Below are 12019 nucleotides of genomic sequence, written 5' to 3' on the forward strand. Positions count from 1 at the left end.
AATGATAAGGGGGACAGCCTCTCCTTACCTCCACGACCTGCCCAGTATGAGTTGCAGCAAAGATCCAAATACCACAAGCACATCTTCCTTGAAAAAGCATCACATTTCAGATCTCTCCTCGACTCAGCTAAAAACAGACCCCAAAAACTTTTCGACCTCATCAAAAACCCAAACTGCTCTCCCCAAACCATCAAACCTGAGGATGCCTCAAAGAAAGCAACTGAATTTGCTATATTCTTTGATGAAAAGGTCAAATCACTGGTGGATCAGGTCACCTACCCCACCCCTATTGAGGAGCGAAAATTCTTAGTCACTTGGCAGAACTTTGCAGCCATCTCGGAAGATGACCTCCTCAAATGCATCCTCGAAACCAAACCCTCCAACCATTCTTCTGACCCCATCCCTAGTGTCATCGCCATTGATTTCTATACCAATACTCTCGCTTATTGGACCAGGCTAGTTAATCTCTTCCTCAGTCAAGGATCCCTCCCAACTATCCTCAAAACAGGACAGGTTACCCCCCCTTCTAAAAAAATCTCTGCAGATGCGAACGACCTCAATAACTTCCGCCCCATCACCAATCTCCATTTTCTTTCAAAAATCACAGAGAAAAGTGTTGCAAAACAACATTCCCAACACATTATGGACAATAATCTCCTTGACGTGTTCCAGTCTGGCTTTATTCAAAATTGCAGCACTGAAACAGCCCTGCTGCAAGTGATCGATGATGCGCTGCATATACTCGATTCGGGGGAATCGTGCCTTCCGATTCTTCTTGACCTTTCTGCAGCCTTTGACACTGTTAATCACAACACCCTCCTTAACACTCTTCATCAGAGAATGGGCGTGGAAGGGACAGTGCTTAAATGGTTTGCCTCATTCCTCTGACAGATCCCAAATTATCAAGATTGCGAACAGTCTCTCGTCTCCACTGGAGGTTGGTCAAGGAGTCCCTCAAGGTTCTATCCTTGCACCCACTCTGTTTAATCTCTATCTGGAACCATTAGGGAACCTCCTAAGCAAATCTGGAATCCTCTACCATCTCTATGCGGATGACACCCAAATCTACCTCAAGGTGTCTTCCTCACAAGATCTCTCACTACTCAACTCTACTCTCAACTCTATTCACAACTGGATGTTAGTTCACCAACTCATTCTCAATCCCTCCAAATCTGAATTCCCCCTCTTATCTACCTCTCTCTCCCCGCCTCCTGTTCAATCCTGGATGGATCAGCTGAATTTACTCAACAGTAAACCCATCATTGTTGACTGCGCTAAATCCCTAGGTGTCATACTTGACAAAAGACTCAACCTAATCTCACACATCAACTCCATTGCCAAGAACGCACGTTATCAGCTGCGCCTTCTGTGGGGGATTCGTCGGTTCTTCCCGGAGAATGACCTAAAAACTTTGGTCCAATCGCTAGTTCTCTCTAGACTGGATTATTGTAATTCTCTTCTGACTGGCCTTCCCAAATCTCACCTCTCCCCCCTCAAATCCGTCCTCCATTCAGCAGCTCGCTTCATCTCAGGGTCCAAACGAAGTGACCACATCACTCCTATCCTGTCTTCTCTCCGATTGCTTCCCATCGAGGCAAGAGCTATTTAAAAAACGGCTTGCATCACCCACAAAGCCTTGCACACTTCCTCCCCTCGCTATCTGACGAATAAACTGAAATTGTCTGGACGCTTGAGACCTTCTCGGAATGCGGAAAAGTTTCTGCTTGAGCCCCTTTCCTTCAAAAGGGAAAAATTGATGGCTCAATTGCGGTAATGCGGTGAGAATCTGGAACTCGCTTCCTCCATGCCACCACTTCCATCCGGATCTTCAAAGCAGACCTCAAATCTCTTCTATTCCAAAGAGACTTTCAGAACAAATTCCTTCATTCTCAGACCCCGCCTGAAAGTTTGTCAGTCATTTTAAATTTTGTAATTTTTTTTTTGTACATTCCTTGCTTGCTGCGTTTTATATTGTGTTCTTGCCTGCTACGTTTTTCCCTATCTCCTCTTGCTTGCTGTGTTTGATTTTGTGTCCTACTATATTTGTACTTTCTACTTTGTAACATTTCTCTCATGTAACGTAAATGGTTCTATTGTACAGCGCTCCGACACCTTCGGGTACAGTCTGCGCTTTATAAAAATGCATAAATAAATAAATACATAAAGATATCACAATGGTGACCGCTGTGGTGATCATGACAGACACTGTCAGGATCTTGTCCCCTTCGGAGTCTCCCTTCTCTTCCACCCCCTTGCATGATCCTTCTCTCCACACTAGTGTAAATCCGATGCAATAAGTTTCACATCTACAAACATTTTAGCTATTGCGATTTTAAAATCGCAATGCATTTTATTTATGTTTTACAAAAGAAAAACAAAACCAAAAAACAATGTCATTTACAATGTCAATAGCTCAAAATATTGTCATTGTGAGACCTATTGCATTGTAAATGCTTGTTTATTTTACAATTCTGAGGCTCCTTGGTCATATTAAACATGATGTTCGTCGCATTGTTTATATGGTAAATATTATTAAATCTTATACATTGGCACTTTGAGCCAAGAAAGACCGACTTCCTCTGCTCGACTATTCCTATTAATATTTTGGGCTCTAACGCTGTCAGTGGTTATCCCTATTATCTACATGAATGGGGCCACCCTGGACCAGTGTTTGAGCACATATCCGCCTACCTCTCGTACTCCTACAGAATACGGTTCAGGGTGGAATGCTAGCCCGGTGTACCGTGATACCCGAGACAGCGACTAAAATCTCCCGAAAACACTTACCAGCAGAAGGAGGCTGTTCTTCCTTTCTCGCTCTTCTTGTGCGGCCCGACATTGTTTCTCCCGCCTGAAGGTACCTATCAGCCGCTCCCTTCCTGCTCTGCGCGCCGCTTCCTGAAGAGGCGGAGAGTGAATTGTAGTGTCCGAGAGCCTCGGCGCTAGGAGCACCGCACCTGCAGCACCCTACATGCGCTAACACATAATATGGCTTGACTCAAAGAAACTCGCCATGATGGAATGGACATCGCAAGAGGAAAAAGACAACGAGAAACCCCGAACATCAACGCTTTTCCTGAACTTTCATTTTAAAGGAAAGCCCCTGTACAGACAACAATTAGTCACAGTTAGGTGGACATATAATTAAACGTTTCTTATTACTGATGGTTTGCAATACCGTGTTTTAAAAGTTGTTTTATATTTGCACAGTGTGTACAATATACACATTTTTGCAGAGGTATACCATGACATTTGTAAGTGATAACGCTAATTCTTTCAACATAAAGCAAAACGAAACTCGATACATTGATGTGGAGCTTTTCAGAGACAACAAGAGAGTAATCCACAGAGCATGTTTTTGTACCAAGTATGTGAAAGGCAACAATATATCGCGTTTTGACAAATATATCTTTATAACGCCTTAGAGAGAGAGAAAAATAATTTCCACTTCGCACCCCGATAATGTCATGGGACACAATCCAAAATGTCCGCTTTGTTTCATAGCTCTTACTAGTTACAGTCGCCCCTACTCACCTCTTTTCCAAGATGTCCGTCATATTCGCAAGTAGCTAAATAAAGGCGCGCGTGCTAGGTTTCCCTAGGCATCAATTACACATCACGTGATTGTAGCAAATCACTTTCTATTCCTGTGCCTAACAAAACAAGCATTAACAATGCAATAGGTCTCTCCTTTGATTAAGTTAAAGCCATTTACTTTACTAATGGAATTGTACAGCAAAGCAAATGGCTTTAAATTAATGAAAGGCGAGACCTATTGCATTTTTAATGTTTGTTTCTCTTTCACTGACTCTATGCTGCCATGGTGACAGCCACTGCAAAGACCCAACATGCTTCACGGCACACCCATACCTCCAGTATCCCGGCATGTATCTGATTTCAGACCCGGCTGTGACTCTACATTTTTTTTATCGTAGCTTCCGGCGTCTCTAGCCTTCTGAGTGACTGATAGATTTTTGCAACAATCATGGGTCTTAATATTTACCACGCGGTGTCAGTTTGTTAAAATGGCCAATCGGCGGGTGGAATACGAAGAGTGTCTGGCACTGAGATCCAATAGGCTTTGTCCGTGGGCGGTTCGGTAGGGAAGTGTGACCGGTGGCTTTCGATTTGTTTTCTGGCAGTGTCCGGGGTCCAGCTACATCTACAACCATGGTGAGTGGGAGAGAATGGCTAGTGTGAAGAGAATGAGTGGAAACGACAAAAAGTAGCTTTAAGTGAAGGGGCTGAGTGAACTCCTCGGAGTGTGGGTTTGAGGCAGTGGGTTAAGATGCATGACTCGTGCGAAGCTCCAAAGGGAGTATCGTGTTTTGGGAATCGGCGATTTCAGTGTCCATGGTCGGCTGCTTCACATACGGGGTTTGAGGTTGGATGTGAAGAACAACACTTCACCATGGCCAGTGAAACGGACCTGGTCAGCAGATGTGGGAAAGCAAGCGCGAGGTATGTGGCGTGGGAAATTATTCAGGGCAGAATGTCGTGGATAATCCCACAAAGCTCACCAGCCAATGGATATCCTGAAAATTGGTCATGGCTGAACCGTCTGTTGGATAAATGGGGGACCGAATGCAGTCTGAGTAAAGCGGAATATGGAAACTTGTTGAAGCGGAAAAACTTCCTTTTTAGATCTGGAAATAACGTGACCGACACATCCCAGCAAAGTTTTCCCGTTGAAGAAGTGTGACATTTTTGCAATGTGCCTGTGTCTTCTATTTGACCATTTGAGTTACGCTGTATTGGAAGCAGAAATACAGTCCAATTCTGAGCTTGCAAGTCCTCTTCTGTGTGCGTTCAGAGACATGCAGTTTAGTGTTTTGTAATGAAAACATAAGCATTTTACCTACCATGCCGTTGTAATTGAAAACAAAAGGACTGGATGAACTATGTGTCATGTCTCAAGGACACTAGAACCATGCAAGAGAAAGTCCTCCCTTGTAAATAGGCCTGGGTACAGGGCACCACTTCCTGCCCCAGGGACTGGATAGGGTGTGTGGTTAGACCGTGGCAATCCAGGCTAGGGCTGCATGCATTATTGCGCTTCCTCATCGTATGCACTATTAGTACATGTGTGTCGGCATCTGGGAGTCCCTACGAAATTGAAGATGGATGAGCGTTGTATATGGTCCTGCGGGGCTGTTGAAATGGTTTACTGGAGTCCGCGGTGGGGCGTGGGTTGAATATTGGGTATACAGATATATAATACATGTCTGAACTGTTGATAATTCAAAAGTAGTCTTCTGTGGAGTTGCAGGAGCACAAGTTCATATTGTGCTAACTTTGCACTGATAAAAGATTCGTGTGAGATTCATATGGAAACCCTTTCTTTCACTCTCGATGGCTGCTTTATACATTTGGAACAGAATGAAAGTGAGACTGGTCACTGAGCCTCCGATCTTGTGCACTAAAATATTGTCAAGATGTTATTGTTTATTTAACTTCCAACAAAAATGTTTCCACCATTCCTGAACTGGGGGATCTGGCCTGCGCTGCCTTTGCAGTGTGCTGCGAAAGTGGTGTGCTCAAACAGAAAATAGTAATTGAACTAGGGCCCAGCAGACGAGGGAGTTAAGGAAGAGTTAATGACCATGAGCAACAGAGAATCTAGAAGAAAGGAAGAAGACAGAAGTGAAATAAAGAGAGAAAAATATGTGTGTTTGTGGAGATGCTGAAGGGATAAATATATATTGGTTTGAGAGAAGGGAAGAAAAAGAGAAGTTGTGACGGCTGCAAGTGAAGATTTTAGAGAAGGGAAGATATGTATCAGGCAGATAGACAAGAAAGACTGTGCTTAGAGAGACAAAAATAGATTGTTGTGACAGGACTGACAAGGTGATAAAGAGACAGCTGATAGGGTAAAAAAAGAGACATCTGAGTGAAGGGAGAGAGACAGCTGAGAAAGAAGGTTCAGACCTACAGAGCGAAAGTGTAGGAGTGCAAGAAGCAATGTTGTGAGAGAACTCCGAGAGGGACAGAAAAATAGGGATTCATGTGTAAGAGAGAGGCCCAATGAGACAAACATGATAGAAGGATTTGCTGAGAAATAGGGCAATGGATATCGATTAGGGGTTGCAATGGGTCTCAGTTGTGACTCCTGGATTGTTCTTTCAAATCCCTCGCAGTGCTTTTGCTCTCTCATGGCATCTGATGTGGCAAGAACACCGAGGCAGCTGTATTTGTGAGTGTTAGGTCTCCTCCCTTCCTGTTATGTGGCCTTTTTTTATGCCAATAATGAATAATAGTCTATTACTCCATATTAGTGTAATAAAATGGAGTCCTAGGAGCTGTAACAGGACATGTGCTAACCGCTAAGGTAAGTTAAAGAAAATGCTTTTAAATGTATGTTGTGTGCAAGTGTGTGTGTGACAGCGTAAGTGTGAGAATGAGTGTATTTTTATGTGCAAGCATGTTTGTGTGTGACAGTGAGTGTGAGTGTGAGTGAGAATGAGTGTGATGCGTGTTAGAGAGAATTAGTGTGAATGAGAATGAATGTAAAAATGATTAAGAGTGAGTGGCAGTGATGAATGTAACTGAGTGAGAATAGATGCGTCAAAGTGAGTGAGAATAAGTTACAATGAGTGAATGAGGGTGAGAATGATTACAAGTGAGTGAACAGGAATGTAGGACTGAGTGACACCAAGAGAGAATGTAAGTGAGTGAGTGCACATGAATGAGTGAGTCAGAGTGAATCAGTTCAAGTGAGACTGAGTGAGAAAAAATGTGTGAGTGAGAGTAAGAATGAGTAAAAGAGTGTGAGAATTTGAATCAGTCCGAATGAGTAAATGGAAATGAGTGATTTAAAATAAGAGTGAGTGCAAGTGAGAGAGAATGAATACGTTTGAGTGGTATTCAGCGAGTGAAAGTAAGCGAACTTAAGAGAGTGGTGCTCTGCTTGCAAGTCTGCAGTTGACTGTGGTATACTGAATGTAATTCTTCGCTTATAGTGGTACCCATGGCAAACTAGTGCTGGCACAGGTGCTTGTCTTGACAGGTTGACCACAATAGGGCAGCCCAAACAACCCAGAACTAGACGCAATAAAACCTATATAATCAACAAGGGTTCGAGGTGAGAGGTTATGAATACAAGATTAATCAATAAAGAGCATTTATGAAAAACCCCAAAATATGCTGACACAATAGTTCAAAAAAAGCATAATCAATTATTTTTGCTAGAACGTAGAAACAAGACATAGATAAAGAATATATCCGTGCTCAAATCATTACTCAACAAAAACATTGGGTAATATAGTGTTTTAAAAACAAAGACTGACACTGGAATAAGATACTTTGTAGATAATGCATAAATCCAGATCCAATTTGCAGATTTTAATCCCTTCCAAACATTGAAAGCGCAGACGGGGCTCGAAAAATCATAAAAATGTTATTAGACCTGCAGGTCTAGTAACTTGAATACACTACTCAACCTAACTGTATTGTACTTAGCACGTGAAGTGGTCTCATCCCAACTGTCACACAGTTAACTTTACAAAATCCTCTAACTTCAGTCACAGAAAGAAAAGTCAATGTAGGAAGACAAACTGACGTTTGACCTCTGTCTTTGAAATTGGAGAAATGTGACAAGATAACAAGATTTAAAGGCATCTTTATTACTCATTCACTTTGTGAGCAAGCAGAACACCTGTTGTCAGCTCCCCAGACGGGCCAGTAAGGCCTAAAGATAGCTCATCCTGATTAAATCTGTCTCAAGTGGATTTTTCGAGCCCTGGCTGTGTTTCGACCCCACAGTCAAAGGGTCATCATCAGGACAGAGACAATTTAATGAGCAAAATGTAATATCTGAAAAATCAAACAGACAAAAAGAAGACGGCACCATAATTAATAAGAAAAGGGAAAAGAAAAATAAGTACAGAGGACCAAACCACGGATGGGTCTAGTAATACTTAGACTTGACCAGTACTCAAATTTAAACCTATTGGACAAAGCCCGCAATCAATCGGGTAACCAAGAAATCAAAAAAGTTGACAAGCTTACATATGGAAACGGAAAAATCCTTCAAAGCCATAAATCGTCAAGTTACAAAAATTAGAAGCTGAACACCCAGTGAAAAGTCGTATATCCTGAACAGATCACCAAAGAAAACAAGAATCCACCACTGATTTATGCATTATTCACAAAGTTTATTATTCCGGTGTCACGGTTTGTTTTCAATACACTATGTATTACCCAGTGTTTTTTGTTGTGTACTGATTTGAGCACTGATATATTCTTAAGTTTATGTCTTGTTTTTACATTTCTTGCAAAAATAATTTATTATGCTTTTTTGAACTAGTGTGTGGGCACCTTATTTTGCTTTTTCATAAATCATCTATATTGATCTTGTATTCATAACCTCGGACACTCGAACACTTGTTTATTTAGATTGTCTTAGCATGACCGACACCTGTAAAAAAAATTAATGCCAGTGCCATTCTATAGATAACACTTGGCATTTGGGGACACCCATGGAAAAATTCTAGCACTGGCATACTGGAGCAACCTTTTTGACAAAATACTGGGACTAGCATATCAGCAGTACTTCTTGTCATACAGCAGGATAATCGTGGGATATTGAGGGGAAAGGCAACCAAAATACTGGCCCTGACGTATTAGAGGTAATTTTTAACATGAGTCCCCTGTAGTATATGTAGAGCACTAATGGCAAAATTCTGATACTGGCCTGGCACATTTGTATATGACTTTTTGCAACATTTATAAGAAAGTTGTTGCTATGTTTTATCATTGCGAATACATGAAAAATTAAGTTTACGAATACAACCTTAAAATAATTTAGGCTCCCAGTACAGTTTATTTTGCGGCACTGCGTACTGTTGAGATGTGCACATAATAAACACATCATTTTTCATTTAATACAAAGAGAAAGGAATACAGTTCAATGGCATATCTTATCAGCATCTTAGAATAGGTGGTGTCTGAAATAGACATTTCTGTTATAAAATTAATCATGCAGGTATTATGGAAATTAGTTATGTCAATTATCGTAATCTAATCAAGATCATGTGATATCACTTCGTAGAAAGATTCAGGGTCAAATGGCATGATGATGTCACTTCTGTGATGTGATATTAAGGTCAAAGGGTTTGTGATGTCACTTTTAGTACCCCTGGCATTTTGGTGTATAGATGTCTCTGCTTATGATATTGACTTTGTTTTATAATTTAGTGTTCTATGTAATACATGAGGGATTATTGTACATCTCAAAAATGCTCCACCATCACACATTCAGTTATTTATTTCATGTGTGCATTGCACAGAAATTGCATGTTTTGTCAGGACTCTAGTGCAAACTTTAGCTTTAGATGGCCACTTACTTGCTTTTTCATTTTCAAACAAAATTAGAAACTAGTCTTGCAAGAGCCGGACCCCTGTTCAACCCAATCTTCCTTGCTGTTAACATGACTGTAGTTCTTTTGCTGCCAGGCTGCTATATACACTTTTGGAGCACCCGGAAGATCTCATGAGGCTGCTGTCACTGGTGCATTGTGATCTTACACCAGGCACTTGTTTACAAATTTCAGCAGCCCTTCTAATGCCCAGCGGCACCCTTGATGCTGCTGCATTGTCCGCTCACTGGGTGCTTGTGAATCAACTCCCTGTACGGCAGCTCTCCCACTGCTAGATACTCCTGTTTGTTCTCTGGCTCTGCCCCCTTGTTCAGCTCCTTAATAAATCTGGCTCTCTTCTTCCCCTTACTCCCCTCCATCTCTCTAATGCCCCTTTCACAATTAACATCACTACATTGCCACCATCACCTCCTTAACTGCCATCATGTTTACCACCACATCCGTTTTCACCAGTACAGCACATGTGCATTCCTGCTTTTGCTTGCTTTACAACATGAAAGCCAGACCTAGTGCTTTGCCACTGTTTGTTTATCCTGGTATTAGTTTAATAGAAATCGGAATATAGTAGGCGCCAGAGAGCCCGGCTGCAAGATGGCTGCCATTTGGTGAGGCGCTGTGAGAAAGTGCCATCTTTCTTGCATGGTATGCCCCCACTTTTTGCTGATGTACTTTGAGTGTGCCCTGGGCTCCTGCCAATCTGGTGCCCAGGGCCTGTGTTCCTTCCCTAAAACTGTGTTGGAGCCTAAACCCAATTGGCATCTCTGGCCACATGTCAGCCCCTGGTAAATGGTACCCTAGGTACCCAGGGCCCTGTGACCAGAGAAGACCCCTAAGGGCTACAGCATCTATTTTGCCACCCTTAGAGGTCCTGTGGTGAGGGTACAGGTGCATGAGCCCTGTGCCCCTCCAGTACCCAGGTCCATTCCTGGGCACTGTAAGTGCAGTCATTAAGAGTATATGGTGCTGGGAGGTCGTCATCACGAACTCCACAGCACCATGATGGCTACACTGAAGACTGAGAAGTTTGGTATCAAACTTCTCAGCACATTAAACCCACACTGATGCAAGCGTGGGATTTAATGTAAAATGCACGACAGAGGGCATCTTAGAGATGCCCCCAGAAACTAACCATCAACCAGCGTCCTGACTGAGAGGCTGCCTAGGCTGCCACCCAGCAGACATATTGCTGGACCCCTGGGTAGAGAGCCATCCGCTCTCGTGGGTCTGCAACAAAGCACATCCTGGGCGAGGTGCTAGGTCTCCTCCCCCAGGATGGACAGGGGAAGCTTCAAAGGCATGCTGCCTTTGTGAGCCTCTCCAGGCCACTTGCTGTACTCAGCAACTGGCCCCCACCGGTTCTAACCCCTCTCTGGCGGGAAGATCGGCGGGAAAACCTAAGTGAGGAAAGGGGGTGTGCCAGCCTCTGCCAACCCCGCCCCTCAGGTGGGGGAGGTGAGGTGAAGCACAACTCCGGGCTCTCGCTATCTTGAAGATGGGAAGCCCTACCCAATCAGGACTAGGCTCCTGCCCCCCTCCCACAGGAGAGTGGCAGGCTAGGGGGTGTACCTACCCCAGGGAAGGGACCCATTGCTCCCTGACCTCTACCTACCTGTAACGCCCCTAAATTTAGTATTTAGGGGCATCCTGAACCTTCCTTCCTCAGATCCCGAATCCAAAAGAAGAACAAGAAGACCTGCCGTGCAGCTGCTAACAAGAGGACGACACCAACTGACTTGGCCCCAGCCCTACAGGCCTGTCGACTCTCGAACCTGTTCCTACTGAAACCCGGCGTCTCCAGTGGTCAGCAACCTTTAAAACCCTGGAGGACCTGACTGCCTTGCTGATCTACCAAGACTGGGACTCACACGAGCAGTGGTCTTGCTCAACAACAAGCAACAACCCCTGGCACCAGCCAGGAACAGCAAATCCAGCACACTCTGCACCAGCCGAACCTGGCCTGTGCCTGAGTGGACAAAGACCACAAGGACGTCCCCCCCGGGGACTGTGACCCAGAATCCAGCACCCAAGGACACTCATTGACGCTCCTGACGACGCCTGCAGCCTCAGAACCAGGGACCCCTCCAACCGTGACCAGCAGAGGGTAAGATTTCCTGATGCGAAAAGACACCCCTCCACCCGGCGGCCCCCTGTGCCCAGCTCCTGGGTGCCTACCTAACCTACAGCTTTCCAACTTACCTCTCAAAGCGGTGGTCACACCTGAAGAATCTCCGTCCCCGAGCTTGCAGCCTTTGTTCGTCTTGTAGCTTCTCCATTGAAATCCATTGAGCGTCCCAACGGCTCAAAAGCACCCTGCTCCCAGCCGCCTGAGTGCCCCTGGGAGTGCAACATCTTTCCTATCTTACTTGCCCTGTGTAAGTGACCAGGAGCCCAGCTCCCACAGCCGCGTGGCCTGCCTGCTAGCAGCCACCAACCAAACGCCTCCTGCCCGCCATAGGCTAACATTGGGCCTAACTCTCTCTGCACCCGGCTGCCCCTGTGCTGCTGAGGGTGTAACAACTGTACCTACCTGACCCTGGGAGACCCCTGAGTCTATGCCCAAAACCTTAACTCTGCCAGTCGAGTACTTGCCTGAAAGCCGATAATCTACATTTTCTCCATAGGGTAACATTGACTGGTTTCAC

At 44.2% G+C, this 12019-nt stretch overlaps 2 protein-coding genes across 7 annotated transcripts in view; one reads left to right on the forward strand and one right to left on the reverse strand.

Moving 5' to 3' along the window:
- The window catches only part of LOC146833883 (torsin-1A-interacting protein 1-like), a 426463-nt gene extending 423425 nt beyond the window's left edge, over positions 1–3038 (reverse strand). For 2 of the 6 annotated variants that reach the window (XM_085601776.1, XM_085601773.1), the window contains exon 1: positions 2788–2973. In XM_085601776.1, the coding sequence (XP_085457902.1) occupies positions 2788–2839 (52 nt within the window). In that variant the 5' untranslated portion in view covers positions 2840–2973. Of the gene's footprint in view, positions 1–2787 lie in introns of all 6 variants that reach the window. The other 4 variants (XM_085601774.1, XM_085601772.1, XM_085601777.1 and 1 more) reach the window with 4 other exon arrangements.
- Positions 3039–3874: 836 nt separating this feature from the next.
- Positions 3875–12019, forward strand: part of PSMB3 (proteasome 20S subunit beta 3) — a 40930-nt gene continuing 32785 nt past the window's right edge. The window contains exon 1 of the mRNA XM_085601778.1: positions 3875–4173. Within this exon, the coding sequence (XP_085457904.1) occupies positions 4171–4173 (3 nt within the window). The 5' untranslated portion in view covers positions 3875–4170. The remainder of the gene's footprint in view (positions 4174–12019) is intronic.

The sequence above is a fragment of the Triturus cristatus genome, chromosome 4_2 (genome assembly GCF_964204655.1).
Source record: "Triturus cristatus chromosome 4_2, aTriCri1.1, whole genome shotgun sequence".
Classification (NCBI taxonomy): Eukaryota; Metazoa; Chordata; class Amphibia; order Caudata; family Salamandridae; genus Triturus; species Triturus cristatus.